This window comes from Sceloporus undulatus, chromosome 6 (genome assembly GCF_019175285.1).
Source record: "Sceloporus undulatus isolate JIND9_A2432 ecotype Alabama chromosome 6, SceUnd_v1.1, whole genome shotgun sequence".
NCBI lineage: Eukaryota > Metazoa > Chordata > Lepidosauria > Squamata > Phrynosomatidae > Sceloporus > Sceloporus undulatus.
The window spans coordinates 121,341,587-121,366,912 of NC_056527.1; the positions used below are offsets into that span (position 1 = coordinate 121,341,587).

The window sequence follows — 25,326 nt, forward strand, 5'->3', positions numbered from 1 at the left end:
TAACTTGAAAGCGTACAGGAAGCGTCTCAGGAAATCCCAAAAGCACCGCAGAGGAGCGCAAAGGAAGATTTCTGCTCAGGCGTATTTCACCCCTGACTGGGACAGAAGCAGGAAACAAACACAAACACACAGACACAAAAAGTCCTCTTTGGTGGATGCACAAAAGTACTGTCTCTGGAAGATTTCCCTGCAAATGACCAGATGAAAAAGAGAGTGTGATTTGCCCAGGGTCACCCAATGGGTTTCCATGGCCATGCCGGGATTCAAACCCTGGTCTGTAAAGTCAGAGTCCAACAAACCACCATTCCACTTTGGATCTCCTTCACTGGAGGACTCTAAACAGAAGCTGGATGGGTCCCTCTCAGAGATGTTTGAGCCGTGGGTTCCTGCATGATATTTGGGATGGAGTAGATGGCCCTTGGGGTCCCCTATGACTGTATGGATGCCATGCTCCGATCCCCACAGAGCACACAGAGATTGTGAGACACTGATTTGCACAATCCATAATGGATGAAACCACCCTGGAGTGCCTTTGTAGGAGCAGAACATATGAGGTGCGTCACCCCAAATATTCCATGCTTCCATACAATGCACAGAGACGCTCGCTGGCTGTCTGTTTCCATGAAGGAGCAACCTTATTTCGGTTTAAACCTGGCTAATTTTAGTTGGTCACAAAGCAGATTAGAAAGGCCGAACCCCAGTAAGCCAATTTTAGAGCAAAACAAGCACTGCTAAATCCTGCGCCTACAGCATGCGCAAGAAGGTGGCAAAGCCAGGCAAGGAGAGCTCTGCTTTTTGGACACACTTGCATTTGGAGACCCGAAGCCATGCAAGAGCTGGATCAGGTCTAAATCCAGAGTAGATATGCTTCGAGCGTAAATTAAAATCTGGTGCTCAAGATGACTTTGAGACGGTCAGAGTAAATGAACGCCAAAAACAAACAGTGCACCATGTTGCATCCATACTGCAGAAATAATCCACTTTGACCCCCCTTTAACTGCCATGGCTCAACGTCATGGGATTCTGGAAACGATCATTTCATGAGATATTTAGCCTTCTGTGTCTGGTGCCACAACGAACTACAAATCACAAGATTTCATACAATTGTTGTTGTGTGTCTTTTTCGACACGGTGACTCCATCATGGGGTTTTCTTGGCAAGATTTGTTCAGAGGAGGGTTGCCATTGTCTTCCTCTGAAGCTGAGAGAGTGTGGCATGCCCAAATGCGTCTCCGTGGCTAAATAGGGATTCGAACCCTGGTTTCCCAGCATCCTAGTCCAAAACCACTACAACCATATTCAGCAGTAGAGAACAATATCTGGAAGAGTCCAGAGCGACAAACAGAGCTCTTCCTTGGCTGATGCTCTGTTTGCTGTGAGTTATTTTGGGGGAAGCCCTGCCCTTTAAAGGCCTGCTTTCTCAAACCGGAAGACAGACGCTCGCCTTCAAGGCTCCAACTCAATCCACAGAGGACCCATCACAATAAAGCCAAAGACACTGCATTTCTATGGAAAAAATTTAATCATTTCTCTCTCTCCATAGAAATAAAAGGCTGCAAGGCCGCCCTTTCCACCAAGACTTCCAACTCCTGTCAAAGGGCTTCTGCAAAGCATGGCTTCAAAGGCCATCCATCGCCAAGCGGAAAAACCCTTTGTTTTTAATACACATTTAGAGGGGAAACAATCTTAGTAATGCCACCTTTGTCCCACAACTCCTTCTTTGGCTGAAATAATAGCAATGCTCAGACAATGAGGAATCCAACTCAGCAAAACACCAGGCTCCATTTCGCATCGAAAGAGCTGCCAGCCAAACCCTGAAGCCACTTTGAGCCATTTGCCCTGCATTCATTGCAATTTCCCAAGGGTCAGGCTCCATGGGTATAACTGACTAAAGGCCACTGAAATTGATTTGAAGGGAACATTCATGGGACTTGGATTCAAAGGAAAGGATCACAAGGCTTTTTGGATGTTGTCAAACTACAGGCCCCAGCAGCCTCAGCCAGTGGTCAGGAACGATGGGAGGCGCAGTCCCACTATGACCAGGAATATAGAAATCCTCTAGTGCCCTTGCAATGCTGGGAAAGGACTATCCAACCAGACATACCCAAAAGCAAGGAGCTGCTCTGGCTCTTTGATTTTGTCAGCCAAGCCATTAACAAAACAACCATTTCTTTCGCCTTCGGACTCCATCCACAAAACAACCGAAGCCAAACCCATCAGTGCTCAAATGGAAACGCAACTGCATTCGGCTAAAATTCGCTCTCAGCGGAGCGCAAGAGGAGCAGTCCAACCTTAAACTTGGATTGCTGACCCAAAGTCACACCAGCCGTGATAAAAGCAGCGTGGAAAAATCTCAGGAGACGTTTGGGCTCAGCGTCCGGACGGAGAAGATTTCAGAAAGATACACATTGCAAAAAGCAAACCTTGATTTTGCCGTTTCATGTAAGGGACGCCATTTCACTGCGCCGTCGCAAATAATGGGACTCATGCATCCATGAATTTTGGTGTTTAGGGGCTCCTGGAAAGAAACCCCTGCGGATACCAAGGGCCCACTGTAATAATAATAATAATAGTAATACTAATAATAATAATATTAATAATACTATCCCAGTGTATATCATGGGACTTCAGCATCCAAACCTCAGCGGATACCAAGCACCCGTTATCAGATCAGATCAAGTTATAGGTCCCAGTGAAAGAACAACTCTCAATTTCCATTGCATTTTCCAAGGGATCCTGTCCCATCCTTTTATATCTATCAGACTGCAAGACTTGTTTTTCCATCCCCATAAAAATGTGTTTGCTGCATTTGTTGTTACATAAGCATTTGTTTACACAATTGCCTCCGACACAGACGTTCTTGTGCATGTTCCATCTTCGCTGTGTGTTATTTGTATATTTCCCCACTTATATGTATATACATTTGAGCCGCACACATTTCCAGCGGCACGCATGCTTTCGCATGGCCGAAATGACTCACAAGCCTTGCGGATGTGCCAATCCCAAGAGGCAAAAAAGGTGTGCTTTTGCTTCGTGACACACCTTGGGAGGCGCAACAAGACACAACGTTGGTGGGAACCTCAGAATCAAAGTCCCGGCCTTCAGGGCAAAAAGACACAACAGTTGTCTAGATGGCCTTTGCAAGGCATTTTATGCTGTGTTTTAATGGTCCTGAGAAAACTTCCAATGCATTTCCAAAAGGCATCCGAAGCAGGAGGGAGGCAGGCAAAGGCAACCCATCCCTTAAAACAAATAGGGTTGCCATAAATCACAAAATACACAACAACAACAACAACAGATACACCCCTCTTTTTGGAAGCAGTCTAACATCTGTCTTTTCAGATGCAAGTCCCATTGAATTGCATTTGTCTCATTCCTGAATATAGGACCGCACTCTTAGGTCCAAAACACACTGTGGAAATGTTCCGGTTTGAGACTGCTTTAGCTGCCCTGGTTCAGTGCTAGGGAATGCTGGGACTTGTAGTCTATTGTGGCATCAGAGCTCTCTGACAGAGAAGGCTCAATGTCTCACGAAACGATAGTTCCCAGGATTCCCCAGCACTGAGCCAGAGAAGTTAAAGCGCTCTCAAACTGGGTTATTTCTGCAGTGTGTTCTGGATGGACCTTTACAGAAATAGATATAAGGCAGGCAGGCACCGACCCATAGATGACAGCACTTGCCCATAGGAAAACCCTATAGGGAATCATTGGGGAATACTTGCCCATAGGGAAACAGTGGAGAATAGCTGCCCATAGGGACCCATTGGGAAATACCTGCCCAATGATTCCTTAACGATTCCCCAATGTATTCCCCCATGATCCCCTATGGGCAAGTAGGGTCTCCCTATGGGCAACCCCTGTCCCTTTGTTTTGGCACCTCCTAACCCATAGATATACCTTGAGTCCCTATATTGGGAGAATAAAGTAACATGATAATAATAAGAATGACACCCAAACACCCTTTTAAAGGGAAGGAGCTCGGGGCTTCTTTGGGGGCTGGAAAGAAGGGCTTCGAGGGGATGCCCCTGGCCTCCCTTTCCAAAGCCTCTTCGGAGGGAGGAGGCCAAGGGAAGCGCCCTTCCAAGGAGCCCACTCTGCGGAACAAATGCGCTTCGACAGAGGAGCTTCAATGCCTCCCTGAAGAATGCCAGCGCATGGAGCCATTAAAGCGGTGTCAACGCGGATTATCTCTGCAGTGCGGAAGCAAGCCCCCTGCAGGCAGCCCCTTCCCAGCCCTTGCCTTCCATTGCATTGCATTGCATTGCATGCCTTGCCTTACCTTCGCCTCCCGGGAGTCCTGCTGCTGCTGCTGCTGCTGCCCCCCTTCGGCCTCTCGGCCCGTTCTCTGCCTCAGTTCGCTCATCTTGGGATGCCTCCGAAGGAAGGAAGGAGAAGGAAGCGACGCAGAGCCTTGCAACAAGGCGCCAGCGGCGGCAGCAGCAAGAGAGACAGACAGCTCCTCACCAAGAAGCCAGGCCCGGGGATTAAGGCGGGGCCAAGGCGCGCGCGCGGACCAATCGGAAGGCCAGTGCTCCCGGGGGCGGGGCCGGAACGCTCTCCCCGCCCTCCGCTGCGCACAGAGAGACGAATCGTATAGAGGGGAACTAGGCACTCCGAAGACGCGACTTCAGAGTATATTGTGACTCAGAGAGTTTCCCTCAAAGTACCACAAGGGAGAAACAATATATGTATACATACATATATATACATATATATACAGATATATACATATATATACATATATAAATATATATATATATATACACACACACATCTATCTATTTATCTATCTATATACACACACATCAATATTATATGTATACATATATAATATTATATACATATACATACAAACACATATACATATAGAATTATATGTGTGCGTGTGTGTGTGTGTACATGCATATATGTGTGTGTTTTATGGCTGGAGGATTCTGGGAGTTGAAGTCCCAAAAAGACAGACTCTTTGTAGGGGCACCAATAGTCTTTGGCAGAGGAAGGCTGGAGACTTTGCAAAACTACAAAGCCCAGGATTCCATAATAGGAAGCTACAGCATTCAAAGTGCTGCCAAACTGCATTATTTCTACATTATAGACGCACCCCTGTAACTTCTCCAAGCTCAATGCATTGAGACAAGCCCAGGCAAGGCTCAGGAGTAGGGACAGCCTTCCCTTGAAGGCGATTGGACAATCCCAGTGCCCAAGAAGCGATGCTGGAAGGCGATTGGCTCAAACGGTGGTGACGTAATGGCGGGACCCTGGTGGAAAAGGCGCCTTGGCGGGGAAAGAGGCTCGCGCATGCGCAGCAAGGCCGCACAGCGCGCGCTGCTTCCTGTTTCCACGCCCACTTTGCAAGCGAGGCAAGCCATTGGCTCAGGACGAGTGGGCGGGGCTCGCTCTGCCTTTCTCTAGCCACGCCCACTCTGCACGGAGGCTGGCCGTTGGCTCAGGGAAAGTGGGCGGGGCTAGGAAGGCATAGGCGGTATAAAAGCGGCCGCTGTGCGCGCGGCTCCGCCAAAACTGTTTGCGAGAGGGAGGCGGGTATTTGTGTGGCTGCGTCCTTTTTTGTTGCCGTCTTTCTTTGGGCCACGATGTTCGAGGCGCGACTGATCCAGGGCTCCCTGCTGAAGAAGGTGCTGGAGGCCCTGAAGGACCTGATCACGGAGGCCTGCTGGGACCTGGGCTCCGGCGGCATCAGCCTCCAGAGCATGGACTCCTCGCACGTCTCCCTCGTCCAGCTCACCATGCGCTCCGAGGGCTTCGACACTTACCGCTGCGACAGGAACATCGCCATGGGCGTCAACCTCGTCAGGTAAGAAGAGCTGTAATGGTAAATAGTAACAGCGCTGTTTCTAGCTAATGAGGGCGGAGGCGGCGCTGGGGCTGTTCAACCATCCCTTCGCGCCCTTTTCTTCTCCGGTGATGACGTCACGAGAGAGGCCTTGGCGGGAAGCAAAAAGGAATGGGCGTGGCCTCACTTTACGCGCGCTCTCCCCTTTGTCCCCGCCCCCTAGAAGCCGATTGGCCACCTCCCGGGACCTTGTTGCCTTAGCTCCCACCTGATTGGCCCTCCTGCTCCCCGTGGGCGTGGCTACGCTGTGGCTCTCTCTTTTTTAAAATGGAGGATGGAAGGGATGGCGCCCTTTGAGCGAAAGAGCAGCGGTTTCCCCGAACTGTGGCTCTTTATGGCAATGTCGGACTTCAGCTCCCAGCATCCCAGGCGGTTGGCCCACGTGGCTGAGGCCTCTGGGAAATGAAGTCCGAAGAGTGTTTTAAAGATTTGGAGAGCACTGAGCTAAACAGTGGCATTTGCTTGGCCAGGTTGGTTCAGAGGGGATGTTTTCCCCATTGCCTTCCCCAGAAGAGGCTGAGAGAGTGTGACTGGCACAAGGCCCCTCAGTGTTAATTAACCCATATAAGAAACATGTATCATCATCGCTGCTTCTTCAGAGCAGAGGTTGCCATTGCCATCCTCTGAGGCTGAGAGAGTGTGACTAAACAGGGATTCAAACCCTGGTCTCCAGATTTGCAACCCAATGCTCAAACTGTTACGCTGCTGAGTCCCATAGGAACCCATGAAATGAACAAACACTGGGGTTTGGGTTGCTAGAGGAGTTCAAATCTATAAAGCATTACAATGTTTAACAACGTCTTGGAATGAGCCTTATTCTTGTCTTCTTCCCCTTTTCTAGTATGTCCAAAGTACTGAAGTGCGCAGGGAATGATGACATCATCACGCTGCGTGCAGAAGACAACGCAGACACGCTCGTCCTGGTCTTCGAAACACCAAGTAAGTGGCTGATAACCCCATTTGGGCACTCTTTGTTTGCAGAAGTGCAACAGCTGAGAGTGGTCCCCAGGTGCTTTGGGTTTCGACCCCTGGAAGACCCAGCAAGCTTGATCAGTGCTGAGGGATTCTGGGAGCCCAGGTCAAAAGATGCGGAGGAGCAACGTTTGAGAACCTCCCTTGAGCAGAGCAAAATTAGGACTGGTTTTCGGAAAGCAGAAAACCACTCCTATTCCAGCTCCAAGCATCTCTCACCCTCCCTGCAGTTTCCATTGGCAATTTGAGCAGAGGTTTGGCCATTTCCTCTGCCCTTTGCGAGCTGGAAGCTCCCTTTTGCTGACTTAGCTTGAAGAGCCACTTTCAGACCGAGAAACATCAATGATAACCCTTAACCACCGTTCTCATTTTCTCTTAGATCAGGAGAAGGTTTCCGATTATGAAATGAAGTTAATGGATTTGGACGTAGAACAGCTTGGAATTCCGGTAAGTCTACTTTTGGAGCATTAAAGGCCATGTAATTAAACGAGTTAATGTAAAAATTGGCTGTTTTTATTAAAATCCCACTGCTTTTCCTAACAAAGTATGCAGCTGATAGTCAGCCTTCGTAAAATGCCTCTCTTGATGTTGCTTGAATTTAGAAGTTCAATGGTTCTCTTTTGCCCTTCCAGGAACAAGCGTACAGCTGCGTCGTGAAGATGCCCTCTGGCGAATTTGCGCGTATCTGCCGCGATCTCAGCCACATCGGGGACGCCGTTGTCATCTCTTGTACGAAAGACGGGGTCAAATTCTCTGCCACCGGAGAGCTTGGGAGCGGAAACGTCAAACTGTCCCAAACCAGTGATGTGGACAAAGAAGAGGAAGCCGTAAGTCATGCAGTTTGACTGAGAATTAAAGGGAGGCTTTTAATTACCGCTTCGGTTTCTCTACAGTCCCAGTTCATCTCTCTCATGTCAAGGAAGTAGGATTTGAACTGTGTCTGATTCATTTGCTGGCGTTCCTTGTGAACTTTTGAAGCGGCATGCAGTTCAATACATACCATTTTTCTTATTGCAGGTTACAATAGAGATGAATGAACCCGTGCAGTTGACGTTTGCTCTGAGATACTTGAACTTCTTCACCAAAGCCACCCCACTGTCTTCAACAGTTACGCTCAGCATGTCTGCAGATGTCCCACTCGGTACGTGGAGTAGTAGTACTACTAGTAGTATTTAAAATGTTGGTGAGAAGCTTTAATCTTTTTTTTTACTCTGTGCCTCTGTCAAAAGACAATCGAGGCAGCTTACAATTTAAAAAATCCATACAAACCCCAATATCCCAGCTATTCCCTCCCTCCCCTAAAACATCCATTAAATAGACAAAACAAGCAGTGAGGCTACTCACTGATTTATTTATGCTTTCTAAATGGACCTGGATGTGATTAATCCTCCTGGATTTTGTTGTCTTGCAGTTGTGGAGTACAAGATAGCCGACATGGGACACTTGAAATACTACTTGGCTCCAAAGATCGAGGATCAAGAAGAGTCTTAAGAGTTTTGGGGAGGAAAACGAGGTTTCGCGGAAGACCAACCTGGGCTGAAGCCTTTTCGATCTCTGCACTTAGGGCCCATTTGTAGATACTTCTCTGTAAATACCTTTTTCGTTGGTTATGCAAATGCCTTTTTTCTGTCTTGTCTTTACCTTTTAGACCCTGTTTTTATTACTAAATGTTTACTCCGTTTTGTAGGAGAAGGGAGTATAATATTTAAAATGAATGACTTCCACAGTGATCTTTTTGCCCGGAGGCTGCTGTCGACTTCTAAAAAGTAATAATGTTGGGAGGAATCTTCTTTTAATGACTTTGTCTTGAAGTGGAAGCCTTCAGAAAAACGAACACTTGTTAATAAAGAATTGCTGAGTTTTCTTACCTTGTGTTTGCCTTGGATATATAATAAGCATTTTGAATTACTAAGCTGCTGCAATTGGGCAGCAGGAGTTTTAACTGTTAAAGGCTGAGATTGTGTGACTTGCCCAAGGATTTCCGTGGCTGAGTGGTGATTCGAACCCTGGTCTCCGGAGTCCTAGTCCAACACTCAAACCAGGACCAATGGTAACCCTTATTTAAAAATAAGAACTTAAAAACGTAGCTGTAGAAAAAGTTTGTAGAGAGACACTGCAGCGCCTTTGAGACTCACTGAAAGAAGTTGGCAGCATGAGCTTCCAATAGACTTGAATGTAATTCCTCAGATGCATATTGTGAGTTCAATACCAGCAAAAGGGCTCAGGTTTGCATCCTTCGTAGGTCCCTAAAATTAGTACCCAGCTTACACTTTGTAAAGGGTTAAAGGCACCGATAAGCGGTATAGAAAGGCACCTGCTATTGGTATATTAACTTGATATTCAGGATGCTGAAATACTTGCATCGCCTACAAAGGGAAGCCCTTTGGGAAGCCAACCTTTAGCTAAGCCCCAAATTAATTCAGTGGAACCTATTCTATGTAAGTGATTTTCACTCTTTTTTTTAAACGAGTGATCAGTTTTAATATTGCAATATTGTTTTTAAAGTCACTTTTGTGTGCTTTTAATGGCACTGCATTTAAAATGTCCCCATTGTCATGCAAAGGTCCCAGGAAGGTTTGTTTGCAAAACAAGGTTAAATAAAGAGTTCATTGAACGGGAAGGAAAGAAAGATGGGCTGCAGGCAGCACCCCTTTATATTATATATATATATATTGCAAAAGCAGACGTTTGCAAATAAAGGGATATGTTTGTTTGCAAAACAAGATTAAAGAGTTTATTGAATGGGAAGGAAAGCTGGGCTGCAGTGCCCCCATATATATATATATATATATATATACACTTTTGCAAGCAAACCTTTTTATTTGTAAACATCTTTTGTTGTGTGTGTGTGTATGTACACACACACACATACAATATATATATTGCAAAAGGATTTGTTTGCCAAGAAAGGAAAAGCTCTTCTTGCAAAAGAAGATTCAATTAGAGTTGAATGCCTTGAATGGAAAGAAAGGTGGTCTGCAGCGCCTCCAGCGGCCGCGCGCAGAACAACAACCGAGGCTTTCCAGCGGAGGAAAGGGAGCGTTGACCCGGAAGCGCCTTTGGGCGAAGAGTGTCAACTTCCTGGGTCAAGAGCTTTCTGCAGCTGGAGCAGGAGGGAGGCCAGCCTCTTCCTGGAAGGAAAGCATGAGCAAGGGACCCCTCTGCAGGTAGGAACCGGGACGCTGCACGTGGGAATGCGTGCATGATGACACGTGTAAGAGGCTCCTGGTTAGGGTTTGGGGAGCCTTCTTCGCAGCTGGGGCTAGGAACCGGAGGATTGAAGTTTGGCGCTTATTGGGAAGGGGATGAGCCATGCTTTAATAACAACAGTAGGATTCATAATCATAGGAATGATAATGGATTGATATAATAATAATAACAATAACATTATAGCAATATAGGATTATTCCTGTCTGAATGAACAGGATTCTCGTTCTCTGTGTGCGTTTTTCTGAAAACTGGGGCAATGAGGGCCTTTTGGACTCCAACTCCCAGAAACCCCAGCACTGGGAGCCAGGCTGGATGTCTGGGGGATTCTGGGATTCCCAAACTTCAGGGCACATCTTCCTTGTGGAAATAATGCCCTTTGGCCCCACTTGCATCCTCCAGAACCACAGAGCCCTAAATTTGGGTGAGAGCCTGACCCAGTCCAGCTCACTCTTGCCATGCAGCAACTCCCCCTCAAAGCACCCCTGGGACAGAGAGCCCTTTAGCCTCTGTTTAAAGACCTCCAAAGCAGCATTTGCTTCCGCTGTCAAACAGCTCTGACTCCCATCATGTTGAGCTGGAGCCTCTTTTCCTGTATCCATTGAGATGCTATCTCCTATTCCATCCTCGATATGGCACCCCTTCAAAGACCTAAACAGGGCTCTCATCAGATCACCTCTTAGGACCATAGGATCATGGAGTAGGAAGAGACCCAAGGGCCACCCAGTCCATCCAGTTTTAGCCTTGACTTAGCCATGGCTCACATAAACATCCATACTTCTAGCCTCTAAACATGTCCTCGAGTTGCACATGAGGCTGATATATTGTTGAGTATATATGGCAATGATGATACAGTCGCCCCTCTTTAGCCACAGATTTTTTGTATCCAAGATTCAAGCATCCACAGCTTGAAAAGACTTTAAAAACATACAAATCCCCATAGGGAAACCTTGATTTTGCCCTTTTATATAAGGGACCCCATTTTGCTATGCCATTATATTTAATGGGACTTGAGCATCCATGGGTTTTGGGATCCACGGTGGGTCCTGGAACCCACCCCCACCGGATACCAAGGGCCCTCTGTGTTTCCTATGGGCGTTCCACTGTTAGTCCTGATTTAACTTTGCTCTTTACAAAGTGAAATAAAGGCAGGTGATTCATCAGACGGAACCCTTGCAGGAAATGGGGAGGTTGGTGTGGGACGGAGGCAGCATTGGCTTGTCATGAGGAGTAACCCTTGGGCACTGCCAGTGTGTTGCCAAGCTTGAAGGCGTTGGGTGGCATGATGCAGCCTGCGTCTTTGTTTCTGGGAAGCCAGCCCACAGAACAAAAGGCTCTTGGTCCAACCTCTGTGGTTGCAGCCTTCGGTGCCATTTGCCGATGGCATGGAAACCACAAGGCTTCAGTTCACCAAAGGATGGAATTGCAGGGCTTGCAGAGACACAGCTCCAAAAAGGCTTAGATCAAAGTGGGTTGCACTATTTTGATAAAGAGCTTCCGTCTCATGTTTTCTCCTTATCACTTGCTCCTGTGACCTTCCTTCGTCTTATTCATTGCTTCAGCCCCTCTATTTGGACTTCCAAAGGCTCAGAGAGTTGACTGCAAGGACCACCAAGTCCAACCCCTTGGCCACATCTGGGTTCCTTTTCCTTGATTTCCATCATGTTGTTCTACACACTCTTCCCATCTTCTCAAGCATTGTCTATGTCCTTTTCCCAGACTGTAGCTGACTGCCGGAGAAGATGCCGTCCCGAACGAACCTGGCTGCTTCCGTCCCAAGCAGCAAAGTCAAATATTCCAAGCTCGCTTGCACAGATGAAGGCTACATTGACCTGCAGGTAAAAGCCCAGAGCGGAAGGATGCTGGGGCCAGGTGCCAACTTTGCACATTCTAGTTAGGTTCGGCCGCCTTCCTTTGGCCTGCTTCTGTGAAACTGCAAATCCCACCCACCAGAGACTCATTCCACACGGATTCTCTTCCTTTAGCATGTTTTGAGGAGGATGTATAAACGTTAGGGCTGTCTTCTGAGTAGCAACGGCAAAACTGGGAGCTGCTGACTCTCTGGCAGTTTTCCCATTGAATAATGGAGGCAGAATATGAGTTTTTCCAGCTCTACTATGCTTGGGATTCCCATTGTGATGACGAAGGCTTTCATGGCCGGCATCCATAGTTTTTTGTGAGTTTTTTGGGCTGTGCGGCCGTGTTCTAGAAGAGAAATGCCAGCCACAGATGCAGGCGAAACCTCAGGAATAAACCCTTCCAGAACACCGCCACAGAGCCCGAAAATACCACAAAAAAACTATTCCCATTGTTGTTGTTGTTGTTGTTGTGTGCCTTCAAGTCATTTCCAACTTACAGCAATGCTAAGGTGACCCTATTATAGCGTTTTCTTGGCAAGCTTTGTTCAGAGGAGGTTTGCCATTGCCTTCCCCTGAGGCTGAAAGTATGTGGCTTGCCCAAAGTCACCCAGTGGGTTTCATGGTCAAGCTGGGAATCGAACCCTGGTTTCCAGAGTCCTATTCCAACACTCAAACCACTATGCCATGCCAAGGAAGCAAGCAACAGACTGAGACATAGGCTTGCAGAAATCATTCCTTGCATCTAAACTCTCCTCTGGGTTTGTTTGTTTTTCCCTTTCCTTTCCTTTCCTTTCCCTTCTCTTCCTTCCTTTTTTATTTCTTTTGTTGTTGTTCCTCCATTTTCTGTGTCTCTCAGGATGAAGCACAGGTTGGTCAGCAGGAGGCAGCATTGCCATAGCATCTCTTTACTGTAGAGCAGTGATGGACAGAAGGCAGAGTTTGTGGTTGTTGGTGGTGTCATTTATATTACTCAGTTTTTACACTTTGTAGTTTTTGTTCAATAAAAAATAATAGAGAGAGAGGTTGAGTCTCCCTTATCCTTATTATTCCTTATTATTCCTTATTGGAATATTTGCATATATTTAATGAAATATTTTGGAGATGGGTCCCAAGTCTAAATATGAAATTCATTTCTGTTTCATATCCGCCTTTTTCACATAGCCTGAAAGTAATTTTATACACGTTTTTTAATCATCATTTTGTGCATGGAGCAACGTTTCTGTGCATTGAACCATTAGAAAGCAAAGGTGTCACAGTCTCAGCCATCCATGTGGACAGTTTTGGATTTTGGAAGTCCAGATAAAGGAGACTCAAGCTGTATACAAAAAGGAAAGTGTCCAGTTGCAGAGCACCATAGGACCTTGCTAATATTTGACCTCTCTTTCTTCTTCCTCTTCTGTTCCAGTTCAAGAAGAGCCCTCCCAAGATCCCCTACAAGGCCATTGCGCTGGCGACTGTCCTCTTCCTGATTGGCACCCTTCTCATTATCATTGGTGCCCTCCTCCTCACAGGATACATCAGCCAAGGAGTAAGTTGCCTAGTTCTCCTATAAAGGGAGGGCACCTTTGTCCTGTGTTTCTCAGACAAAAGTCTGCATGTGTCGCCCTCAGAGCAAAAGCACACTCTTGGAGAATATACAGAATACACTGTCTATGGAAGTGCTTCATATTAGAATTTGGAGGAGGCCTTTAGGAGTGTGGCAACTTGAGGATTACTAAGGTGCCTCCATTTTCTCCTCTTTTCAATGAGCTCATAGCAGCTTTGCTTGGGTCCCCATGTCATCTTCCATCCATGTGTATATTCTGTGGGTATGTGCCTTTCATAGGGATGTGGTGGATTAGTGGTTAAGACGCCAATTCTGACGATCGGACACTTGGCAGTTCGAGGCCCGAGTGCTCCATGATGGAGTGAACTCCTGTCACTTGTCCCAGCTTCTGCCAAACTAGCAGTTTGAAAGCATGGAAATGCAAGGAGATAAATAGGTACCACTTCTCAGTGAGAAGGTAACAGTGTTGGGTGCAGCCATGCTGGCCACATGGCCACTGGAGTCGTCTTCGGACAACACTAGCATTTCAGACAGGCAGTTGCAGAGCATTGCAGGGAAAATTCTGATTCTCTTGACATGTCACTTTAAACACAATGAGGTTGGTTCACACTTTCAGCTGCCAGCTACTGGGTATATGTTTAGGGACTCAACACACATGTGTGAAGCAGCTCTTACTCTTCTGTCTTCCAGGGAACAGATCGCGCAATCCCCGTCTTGATCATTGGGATCCTTGTCTTCCTGCCTGGCTTCTATCATTTGCGCATTGCTTATTTTGCGTCGAAAGGTTACAGGGGCTATTCCTACGATGACATTCCTGATTTTGATGACTAGAAGAGGGAAGAACATGGATCTTTCTTAAGAGGGTGCTATGCAACTTTTATCACCAACTGGCTCCAGGAGGAAGAGACTCAGCATAAAAGAGTCACATAACCTTGTCATTGGACAACAAAAATTTGCAGCTTTTGTCCAGTCTAGGGTTTGTTTGTTTTTTGCAGGTTTTCTTTCCTTGATGAACCACAAAATCACGTGAAGTAGCTCTTGTAAGCAGCTCTCAGGAGAAACCATTTCTCCTTTCAGAAGGGAAGTCCTTTGGGGCCACTGGTTTCCAGCTGTGCAAACCCAGAAGAATATGTGAGCGTGGGCCAGTATGATTGAGAAAAAGAAACTCAGGCTTTTAAATAACAACCATCTTCTTCTTCTTTGACCTTTTTTTGTGTCTAGCGCAGAACACCTGCAAAGCTCAGCCTTGGAACAAATGACTTAAAATGAAACAATAGCAAAATCTGTCAAGGCAAATGGGAAAGTATTGGGTATCTGGTTGAAATTTAAAGAGAAGTGAGGGTGGTTTGAAACACTACCTTTAACATTATATTTATCAACTGCTCTTTATCAAGACTTGGGTCTACTGTTAATGGCTTCTCCCAAAATCTTTGCAGAGTTCATTCAGGAAAAAGGCAAAGTTTTAGGTATTCCCAGGAAATCTGGCAAGGCTGTGAAGTGTGTGGTTTAATGCTCAGGCTGCAACCTAACAAGCCATGCCTGGTCAGGGTCCATTAGAAGAGAAAACAGCTTACTGTTTATACTGCTCTGGAAATTGGCTTAGGGCAGATATAAAAATTAAATGGTTACACACACAAAATGGCAAAATGCTGAAACATCCAGAAAACTAATTCTCTGGCTTAAAAAAAGACCATGATCACATACCCAATGGCTTGAATTCTCTTGGTATCCCCATACAGAATAAGCCAACACCATCTACTCTAGTTGGTACCGCTGATGGCTTGCATTCTGTTATGATATATGCAGTTCTTTTTGGTGATGCTATTGTGGAGGTTGGCATCTTCCTCTACAATGATCAAAGCGCCCTGACTTACCTTTCAGTCACTGCAAGTCCTCCATGACCATTCAGTGGCTGGTGAAGAGCAGGGGATTAGAGAAATGTCTGGCTATCTCCCTGTAGCCAGATGCAAAATGATGGTATCATCCACTGACATCCTGGATGATCTCAGCAGATGTTGTCATTGGTCTGCATCTGCAGGGAGATAGCCAGATACTTTTCCAGACTCCCTCTCCACTTTCTTCCAGCCGCTGAGTGTTGTCCGGTGGAGGTCCGCAGCAATGAAATGGAGTCCAGGGGAACTCTGAGTGAAGAGATGTAGCATAGTTCTGCCCCCGGACAATTATGCTATACTGTGCTGTACAGGATGTCAACCAATATCTCTTCCCTGCTTCTCAAAACAATGTGCCCAAGAGGAGGAAAGCACTTTGCCAGATCACTGACTCCACTGATATGAAAAGGCAAAAGCAATACACTCAGTTGGCCTTCTGTCTGTGGCTGACAAAGTGATAGTATCAACTAGTTGGAGGTTGCAAGCATAGGAGTGTCTCTGTGTGTTCCCATGATAGATGATACTGTTCTTCAGGTTTCCACTGAAGTGGCCAGGCATCATTCTGGCTAAGCCCAGAACTGAACACAACCTTTGCTGTGAAGTCTGTTTTTGAAAGGTGAAACTGCAGTCTGGATCAGATTGTGAACTGCTGTGGCAAAGGTTCCTCCTTCTGGTCTCCCTCCGCTCCAGTATTGGACTTTTCAGTGACCACAATTTGGTGAAACACAAGTGTTCAAAGATGCTTCTGTTGTGTATTCTGTCCACTGGCTAAACACTATGCAATGTTAATGCACTGTATATGTGCATACACATAAGCTCTTCATAGGCATTGATCTTTTGTTTTCAACATATATTCATCTCTCTAGATTGCCAGTTTGTGGAGTGTTCAAGAGGGCACAAATATGCCATGAGAAAGTAATTTTCAGTTGCAGAAATATGTATTTAATATGAATAAAGCACTTAATGGTATTTTACCTTCATTTAACGTACTTCTTTCAAACTGACACACTATGATGATGATGATAATGAAGAACTGTTGATTGTTTGGAAAAATCTATTGGGTGTTATGGCCAGTGTTGGATGAGGTTAATTTGGATGGCTGTTGAACCAGAGAGAGGGCAGTGCTGGCAAAACTGCCTATCTCCCAATACAGGGTCCAAGGCAGATTAGAACGGGTTTCTTCAGTCATATCTATTTGGCCACTGTCAACCAGTGGATAGGATGGATTGTGGGTCTGCCGAATGCATCCATCAACACAACCTCCACCTCGCTGAATCCATTAAAGCAGTGTTGCATCCTTATTCCTGCTTTCTGCACCTTCAGGAAGTGGAGGAGGACGTAGGTTGCTCCTTTGCTGCATCATGCTGACCTATTTTTTCCCCCATTCCAAATGCTGTCATCTTTCACCCATCTAATCTCAGGGCCAAGTTTCCAGACACTTCTGCATTACTGGCTGTAAAATTCATTGAGCAAAAACAGCTTCTGGAACTGGAGCTGGCAGGGAGAGCAAGCAGCTGATCACGGACAGATGAGTCAGTTGTCCCATCAGCATTTTGTGCCGGGATGCATAACTTTCGCTTCAGCAGAGGAATGACTCTGGGGAAAGTTGATCTTGAAGGTGAAACACTGGAAATGGGAGGGATGGGGCTGGGAAAGTGGTAAGAACTCATGCAGCATCTAGATGGGATTAAAATGCATCCACTTTTGCTTCTGTTTGCCACATGAAGAGGCGAGGAGGCTGCATTTGCCTCCATGTAGCTTCATTCTGAGCAAAGAGCATGAGCCATGGAAGTCTAATTTCTGTTCTTATGTGACTGGCCATTAGTCAGATGGATCTCCGCTTGCCATTGAGTGGCTGAGAGACTCATTGCTATATTTATAGCCTGTCTAGGGTTTTGTTTTGTTTTTGCTTTGCATAAATATGGACATAAAGACCTGGAGGAAAGGCAGTGATGACTTGGCACTCCATCCCTGTCCCTCCTAGTCCAATTTCAAGCCATGTCTCTGGGCCTCTTCTTGCCTTCCAGTGGTCCTTTCTGAGGGCATCAGATGGATAACATTTGCTGGAGCCTCTGCAACTGCCTGCCCTGTGGACTAAGGCTGTTGATGAGAAACACACTCCTAAGGCCAGCGGAGGTTTTAATCTTTCACGGTGGGCTAATTTTTTACACATATGCCACTTTAAACCTGTCAGCTACCAAGGAAAGACTTAAAATGCATGCACAGTGGTACCCCGGGATACGAATTACCCAGCTTACGAATTTTTCGGGATACGAAAAAATCCCATAGGGATTTATTGTTTCGGCTTACGAAGGTTTTTTCGGGTTACGAAAAAACCTCGGCGCTGTTTTCAATGGAGCCGCGGCAGAGCCGTGGCTTTTTTTCCATTAGCGCCTATGGCAATTCAGGTTACGAAGGTTTTTCGGGTTACGAAATTAGCCGCGGAACGAATTAATTTCGTAACCCGAGGGAGCACTGCACTTGAAGAAGTAAGGGCATCTGGCCTTTCCAAAACTGCAGGCAGGGTTATCTACTCACTTGTCTTGCCAATGGCAGGCATAGGGGGAGGAAGAGAGAACTGTCAGCCTTTTCCAGGTATAAAAGTGGAGCCCTGCATTCAAGGCGTTACGGGTTTTACAGAAAAAGAACTGGGAAATGTTGTGGATTTTTTTTTCAGTGTTCTAGATAATGTTCTCTGATTTGGCACATTTGGTTTATAATATATCCAGGCCCCTTGAAAGCTTTGTGTGGAAATGATTTATTGGAAGAGCATAAAGCAAAGAGCATATATTTAAGAAAAAATGATGGTACTTGGAAAAAATACAGTTTTTAGGACACATACCTGAAAAGAACTGTAGCTGACATCTGCCTTAATTTCCAAACAGAAAAATGTGTTCTGTATGGATATGCGAAAGCCAGTGTTGTGTAGTGGTTTAAGTACTGAACTACAACTGTAGACCAGGTTTGAATCTCTACTCAACCATGGATACTCACTGCATGACCTAGGGCAAGTCACACTCTCTCAGCCTCAGACAAAGGCAAAACCCCTCTGAACAAATTAATTGCAAGAAAACTCTGTCATAGATTCGCCTTAGTTTTGTCGTAAGTTGGAAATGCCTTGAAGGCACACAACATGTGCATGTATGTTTCCCAATGGCAAACCATGACTCACTGGTTGACACGTAATGCAAAATGCTTAAAGACATAACCAGAAGCCACACCTAGGTCTCCAATTTTGTCCTGGAAACCTCAGGGCCTGAGATTATCCTGGACTAACACCTCTAACAGCACCTTAGCTAACTCTTGTTAAGTACCGCACATATGAAGGCAATGCTAAGCCACCCTGTTGTGTCTCATACATATAAAATCCTATTATGAGTGAACAAAAAATAAAGCAAGCACTGTTCCTGGACTCTTGTTAGAAATGTGGTAGGAAATTTGGGGGTGATTCGGGGTTGGAAAGAAGCATGGATGCACTGGAAGCATGTATAACTCATGGCTGCCTCTGAGTGATGGATGGCTTCCCTCCCTTTGCCAACAAGTCGGATAGGATGTGACAGCTCTGCTCTGCCACATCCTCAGGTCTGGAAGGACTTTTCACATCAGATTGTGCTCCGTCTAACCCAGCCTGACTGACATAACAGTGGATCCACTGGCAGCATGTCTCTGGGTGCCTTTGCTTGCTTGATAAACTTACATCCCTGCACCTTTTACTTCCCCAGGAGTTCCCAGTGCAGCACGCAAGGCAAATACCATCTGGACTTGAACGGCTGCTCACTATTTTGTGCTATTTCAGTTGGCCTTAATTGGAGGCATTGCCCAGCTGTGGGTTTTGGCATTTTTCTAAAAGGCCAAGGTAGTTTCCTGTGCTTTTTGTGCGAAGAGGAAAAGGGCAACGCGAGTCCTGGGTAAAACATCTGAAATGCATCTTATCCTTGAGGACTGTTAGGCAGCTGCAAAAAAGGATCCATGGTACAGTCAGCATCCTTTGGATTTCCAGGCTTAATTGCAGATATAGTTCTATACAGTAGCATAGAGTTGCACACATGCCTTCGCTTTCTCACATTGACCAAGCCCAATAGATCTGCTTGTCCAGAAACGTTTTGTTGCCATTGTCATTGCAACATGCGAGTGTGTCAACCCATCGGACATAAACCCTTTTACTCCTCCAAATCCTCTAATCCAGTTATTTATTGCAAATGCCTTAGCGCTCCCTGCTTTTCCTGTTTATGGTGCTGTCTTCTTCATCTGACCCGCTTGCTCTGTAGGGTCAAGGCAGTGCCGTCATGAGCAGAGTCTGCTATTGAACTGAAGGAATTATACCAGTGAGTCATTTTTATCAACGGAGCCGACCACGTCATCCTGAGGCTCTGATGTGCAACAGAAGGCGCTGTGTGTGCAAGAGCTGCTGTGTGCGCGTGTTTTGTACCAGAGCATTATCCAAAGGGATAATTGCATTGGGGAGAAAAGCAAAGGGGAGGCAAGAAAGCATGCGTCCCCCTAACCTTTCAATTCAGTGCCTCCCTGTGTTTTCCCTGGCTATAAAGTGACAATGGCACACGTAGCCATCTCATAATTCATATTAATAAAGGCTAGTCAGGATAGCACTAAAGGCTATAAACTGAGTATACAGCTTGAATGAATTACTTGGAATCTAATTAGAAAATCTGATTTAATTTTAACTTGATTTTAATGGCGCGTTTCATTTCCTCCCCTTACCTACCTCTCCAAAACTTTGGGAGCAAGATGGATGGAGAGGTGGTTATTATTACGCTATTCCGCATTGCCATGTATGGCTATGAGAGCTGGACAATAAAGAAGGTGGACAGGAAGAAAATAAATTCACTTGAATTTATTCATCCCCTCCTTATTCAGATTTATTCCTTACGAATAAAATCATCCCCTCCTTATGCAGATATTTCAGGGGGGGAACCCAACTGTTCTTCATTAGGAGGAACTTTATTTCAGTCTTTAAATGCAATGTTTAAAGCGCTTGCTCACAGCAATTGGCGCGTTGACTCCAGTTCTGGTAGACCTGCAGAAGCCAATCCTAGATGTCCCACATAACGCAAGAGAAGATCTACGGTCAGAGGCTGACTTCGTAAGATCAGGCATTTAGCAAATGGAGTGCGCTCATAGCAAAGATCGTTTATGTCTCTTTGACGGTGAGTTATTTTGCTCTAATGTAATTGAAGCTGCTCTTCCACTGAGCACTTTGCTGAACCCTGAAAAGCCTTTGTCATCCACAATATATCACCAGGAGGTTATGTTCACAAGTGAGTTGCGCCACTCTATTTAAAACCCTTTTTGAAAAGAAGAATTTAAATTTCCAATATGGAAAATGCCTTCCCCCCCAACTTGAAATGGAGCATAGGAACGTGTGTAAATGCACATAATGACTTGGCAGGGACTGCTCCAATGAATCCTCTGTCTTCCCTCTTTTCCGGTGGCTTTTAAAATGTCCTGGTTTCTCTCTCTCTTCACTTTTTATGAGGAAAAAAGCAGAACAACAAAGATCTTGGATTAAAGGCTGTGGTTGGCCGCATAAGCATGTGTGGCTTAGTGTCTGCACCTTTGCAGGAAAGGTCTACCCTAATGGGCAGAGCAAGTTCTATCGAATTAGGAACAAGGTAAGAAAAAGCACTTGTACTTTCATAGGAATCCAAAAGCCAGGCCAAGAATATGTGCCTCACCTGTCCAAAGAAATCTTGGCTTATTCCCAGTGTCTTCCCACAATCTTTGCAAGGTTACTTTACTGGAAGGTCTCTTGTATTATCTCTTGTTATGAGAGATTCAAGGATGCTCCAAGGCTTGGCTCATTAAGAAAGGAATGATTTCATCCATTTTGGGAAGGAACCTGTCAGCATGCCAATGCAGCCTCAGATTTGGCCATGGAAACATGTATATCCCACTCTCTGTCTAAAGACCTCAGGGCACTATACAGCAAAACCATGCCTATTTTTTAAAACAATGTAAATGATGTAAATTATTTTCAAAGCTATGAACATACTAAACAACTGAACACGTTAAAAGGAGAGATTAAAACCAGTTAAAATAATTTAAAACAATTAAAAACCCTGCGCATAGGAAGGTTTGGGTAACACTAAATAGCTTTAATGAATCACCATCTTTTCACACTACTAGAGGCTTACCTCTACCATTTTTAAACATTATTTTACTTTTATCATCTTAAGTAAATCTACCTCCTTATTACTCGGTTTCTTTGCATCATGGAGAGCACTAACCAGCACCTTGTCGTGGTATTTCTGATTTCTTGATATGGATGTGAAAGCTGGATAGTGAAGAAAGCTGATAGCAAAAAAGCAACTCCTTTGAAACTTGGCTGGAGGGAAATTCTACAGATACCAAGGACTGCCAAAAGACAAAGGGATCTTGGAGCAGATCAAGCCTTAACTCTCCCTTGCCGACAAAATGACTAACCTGAGGCTATCATTGTACTTTGGGTGGATCACAAGACAGCATGACTCATTAGAGAAGATGATAATGCTTGGAAAAGTACAAAGCCCTAGTAAAAGAAGAGCTCCACAAGGCAGGTAGATTGAGTCCATGGCAGCCCTTAGTTTGCAAGACCTGTTCATAACCAGGTCTCTTGGGATTTTCTCATTCGGAGGGTTTTGTCCTAGGTCAAAGCTAATTTTGATGATGCTAAAGGACAACTTTGCTGGGGTTATTGTTCCTGGAATCTGAGGATTGCTTTTGGTTTGGGACTCCTCGGAAACGAGAGCGCAAGGATTAGCATCTTGTGTCAAGAAACTTCAAAGGACATCTGTAAGGTCTGACTTGGACTGAATCAAGTTAGAAGATACAATGGTTGTCTACTTTGTAGGGTTGTGCCAATCTGGTATAGGCTTCACCTGCCAAGAGGAATGCCTTTGCTCTCCTGATTTGATGTCAGGTTTTCAAATGCTTGAAAATGGCAATACAGATTCTTAATCATTTTTATCCCAACTAGCACTGGCCTTTCTAGTTTTCAAGCTTGCCTTTTTTTGAAATGATTTCTATGGTAAACTAGATGTCAGACTACCTTCTCTCTTGCCATTTAAACCAGAAATAAAGACTAAACAGAAATGTCCGTTTGGCAGGAACACTTCCCAATAATCCTGTCATCCCACTATTTCCACTGCTTTAAAAATGTCCCAGTTTCTCTCTCCTCCTTGAGATCAAAAGTAGTTTGCACTGAATTATCTCGGCCGAGGGGAGAAGGAACAGGAATCTTGCACCTTCCTAGTAGATTTAGGCAAGGTGCTGCAGCCTCTCCCCATTAACCCCTTTTGGCATCTTCACCACACTCTGAGGTTGCATGGCCACATGTCTCCTGGTTTGAATCTGTGAAATGTTGGAATGTGAAATGTTATGCAAATGCTTGTCCAAAAAAGAAAAAGTTCCTTGTATGAATGTATATTGCTGGCACTGTCCACAGTATCACAACCCTGACCCCCTGTAGCCATGGCATTACAATTTATGGTTTTTTAAAATATCAGTAGGGAAGCGAAGGGCAAACAGTCTAGGCAACAGCAGCCCTAGACAGCTTATGACTCACCAAACTCAATGCGATAATCGAGTTGCTTGGAACCAGCTCAGGGTGACCAGATGTCCTCACCACAAAGGAGGACAAAGGGTTGCAAAATGTAGGACATTACAGGGGGGAAAAGACAAAAGGTCTCATATAAATATAAATTTGTGCCACTTAGTTGTGCTCAAAATGAAGGGCATTTTGGAATTCCTTCTGGACAGAAGGCTGGAATGTAGAGCATATCTTGGAAAAGGAGGATGTCTGGTCAACCTGGGAAAGAGCTCTCTCTCTCTATATATATATATATATATATATGTGTGTGTGTGTGTGTATGTGTGTATAATGCCTTTTCGTCATGCTGCAGAAAGAGTTCATCAGAGCTACCAACAGCCTTTTCAGGACATACAAAGTTCATGTTTTAGGGTACACTTTAATTTAGTGTCTTTTCATCACATCATTTTGCTTTAATGGGACTCAGTTGTTTCAAAGGTAATTCTATTTTTGGGGGGGGGGGGCTGTTGCTTCTCATAACTTCTGTCATTGAAGTCACTGAGCATATCTGTTCAGTCCTAACTGGGAGGAACTGCAGACCATCCCACAAATACTGGAAAACATCTTAATGTAGAGCAAAAACCCACTGCTTTTCATAAACTTTCTTTACTAAAGAGGCATGTTAGAAATGCAGCCTTAGGGACACCCTGAGAAGGACATTTGCATTGAATTTTGGCTGCTGGCGCTTAGCAAGGATGTGGCCTGGAGCAGGTTCAGCCAATTCTTGGGATGGGAAGGGAAGATATCATTTATTCTTATGGACAGAAGTTCAAAGAGCAGAAAAGCTTTCAGGGCAGGAAAGGAAATACCATAGACTAAGGGACAAGGAATTCAAGCACAAGTTCCCAGTCTTTTGTTATGCTAAAGCAATGTCTCTGCCTCACCTGGGATCTACCTCTGTGACCTTTTCCTATGATTTTCTTGGCAGGATTTATGCAGAGGAGGTTTGCTATTGCCTTTCTTTCATTTTGAGAGAGTATCAGGATTGATCCTCTGTCATCTCACTTTTCAGGTGCCTTTAAAATGTCCCAAACGTTGGAACCCTGGTCTCCAGAGCCATAGTCCAATACTCAAACCACTACACCACACTGACTCTCTAGTTTCCCTCTTCTAGTCTTTCTTCTTCTCCTCCTCTAGTGTCTCTCTTCTCCCTCCAATTCCTCCCTTTGTCCTCACCTCAGTTGTTGGAACCTGAGCCGAAAGTGCAACAGTAATTTGCTCTTATTTAAGTTAGCATCAGGAGAGAGGAAGACGGGGCAGACTCTTGCCCTTCCCAGGAGGCTCAGGCAAAAGCAAACCGCTGCAGCCTCTCCTACCTTGTTTGTTCTTCCTCTTTAATGACGTTTGCCATCTTGACCACGCTCTGATGTCGCAGGGCCACATCTGTCCCATTTGATCCATGAAATGTTGAAAGGTACGCTACCTGGGGCTGGGGCTGGTTGGCTGAGACACAAACACATCCACACAGAGACATTAATTGGACTTGTTGGATGGCAAAGATTTCCTTAGAAACGCTGATATCTTACAGTCACATAAAACGGAGAAGTTGCTGGAAAGTCAAATTGATGTGGCAGCTGTTTTGTACAAATGCTAACAGAGCCCAACTTGCTCCATCATGATGTCCATGATGTTTAGAAAGAAACCTAGATGTGGTTTTGTAACTTTAATTGTACTTCTCTGGTTACGCAATCGTCAGCACTCTGCCGAAATCGGCGGCATTTACAGCCAAGTAAACATGTGCAGATAGAGAAGTATCATTTGCGAGGAATTAATCACGTATGGAGACACAACACTCCCTGAAAGAGACCTATCATTATGCCCACTTATCTAATCCAGTATTTCTGTTTTGCTTGTATTTATAGCGGGAAGAAACATCTGTTTCTTAACCATAAATCCAGCTACATTCTGATTTATCCCTAGCAATATGGTCTCATTCTTCCTCCCTTTGGAAGCAGCTAAACTATTTGGAGAGGGCTTGAAAAAGCCATTTGACAACTACCCCAGAGTAACATTTCAGACAAAACCTGCAATATTTCAAATACTGGAGGATGTTTTCAGACTTCATTTTTTATTATAGTTTTTAAAATGTTTTCTTAAACAAAATACCATATGAATTCATTTTGGATGAAGATGGTGGACTGAAAGAGATTTAAGTGTTGCAGATGGTTATAAAGTATGGAAACAGGACTTTACAAAAACATCTAACTTTTTTCTTTCCTCATATGCCATCATTCGAAAAGGAATGCAAAGAAAACCGAAAGTATACTCTAAAAAGCAACAATAGCACAGAAATATCAATGGGCCTGACGTGAGCAATACATTGGTTCAGACCAATGTGGCAAAATGTGAGCCAGAAGGTTTTGAAAATGTTGTGGGAAAAGGTAAGCAGTGCATTTTCCTGGCACCTTTTCCACTAAG

At 45.0% G+C, this 25,326-nt stretch overlaps 3 protein-coding genes across 3 annotated transcripts in view; 2 read left to right on the forward strand and 1 right to left on the reverse strand.

Annotated features, from left to right (window-relative positions):
- The window catches only part of CDS2 (CDP-diacylglycerol synthase 2), a 22,695-nt gene extending 18,220 nt beyond the window's left edge, over window positions 1-4,475 (reverse strand). The window contains exon 1 of the mRNA XM_042475567.1: window positions 4,279-4,475. Coding sequence (XP_042331501.1) covers window positions 4,279-4,362 — 84 coding nt within the window. The 5' untranslated portion in view covers window positions 4,363-4,475. The remainder of the gene's footprint in view (window positions 1-4,278) is intronic.
- Window positions 4,476-5,504: 1,029 nt separating this feature from the next.
- Window positions 5,505-8,689, forward strand: PCNA (proliferating cell nuclear antigen). The gene is made up of 6 exons (XM_042477655.1): window positions 5,505-5,811; window positions 6,692-6,789; window positions 7,202-7,269; window positions 7,455-7,649; window positions 7,840-7,963; window positions 8,234-8,689. The coding sequence occupies exons 1-6, from the start codon at window positions 5,591-5,593 to the stop codon at window positions 8,311-8,313; spliced, it is 786 nt and encodes a 261-aa protein (XP_042333589.1). The 5' UTR covers window positions 5,505-5,590; the 3' UTR covers window positions 8,314-8,689.
- Window positions 8,690-9,853: 1,164 nt separating this feature from the next.
- Window positions 9,854-16,303, forward strand: TMEM230 (transmembrane protein 230). Its single transcript, XM_042476723.1, has 4 exons — window positions 9,854-9,989; window positions 11,749-11,867; window positions 13,294-13,416; window positions 14,125-16,303. The coding sequence occupies exons 2-4, from the start codon at window positions 11,772-11,774 to the stop codon at window positions 14,263-14,265; spliced, it is 360 nt and encodes a 119-aa protein (XP_042332657.1). The 5' UTR covers window positions 9,854-9,989; window positions 11,749-11,771; the 3' UTR covers window positions 14,266-16,303.
- Window positions 16,304-25,326: the final 9,023 nt, after the last annotated feature.

What these genes read in the sequence shown, in the direction of transcription:
- PCNA (XM_042477655.1), top strand. Translation starts at nt 5,591, where the DNA reads ATGTTCGAGGCGCGACTGATCCAGGGCTCCCTGCTGAAGAAGGTGCTG. An exon ending in CCTGGTCTTCGAAACACCAA is followed by an intron (nt 6,790 to 7,201) that starts GTAAGTGGCTGA and finishes ATTTTCTCTTAG; the next exon opens with ATCAGGAGAAGGTTTCCGAT. An exon ending in TGGACAAAGAAGAGGAAGCC is followed by an intron (nt 7,650 to 7,839) that starts GTAAGTCATGCA and finishes TTCTTATTGCAG; the next exon opens with GTTACAATAGAGATGAATGA.
- TMEM230 (XM_042476723.1), top strand. Translation starts at nt 11,772, where the DNA reads ATGCCGTCCCGAACGAACCTGGCTGCTTCCGTCCCAAGCAGCAAAGTC. An exon ending in AAGGCTACATTGACCTGCAG is followed by an intron (nt 11,868 to 13,293) that starts GTAAAAGCCCAG and finishes CTTCTGTTCCAG; the next exon opens with TTCAAGAAGAGCCCTCCCAA. An exon ending in CAGGATACATCAGCCAAGGA is followed by an intron (nt 13,417 to 14,124) that starts GTAAGTTGCCTA and finishes TCTGTCTTCCAG; the next exon opens with GGAACAGATCGCGCAATCCC.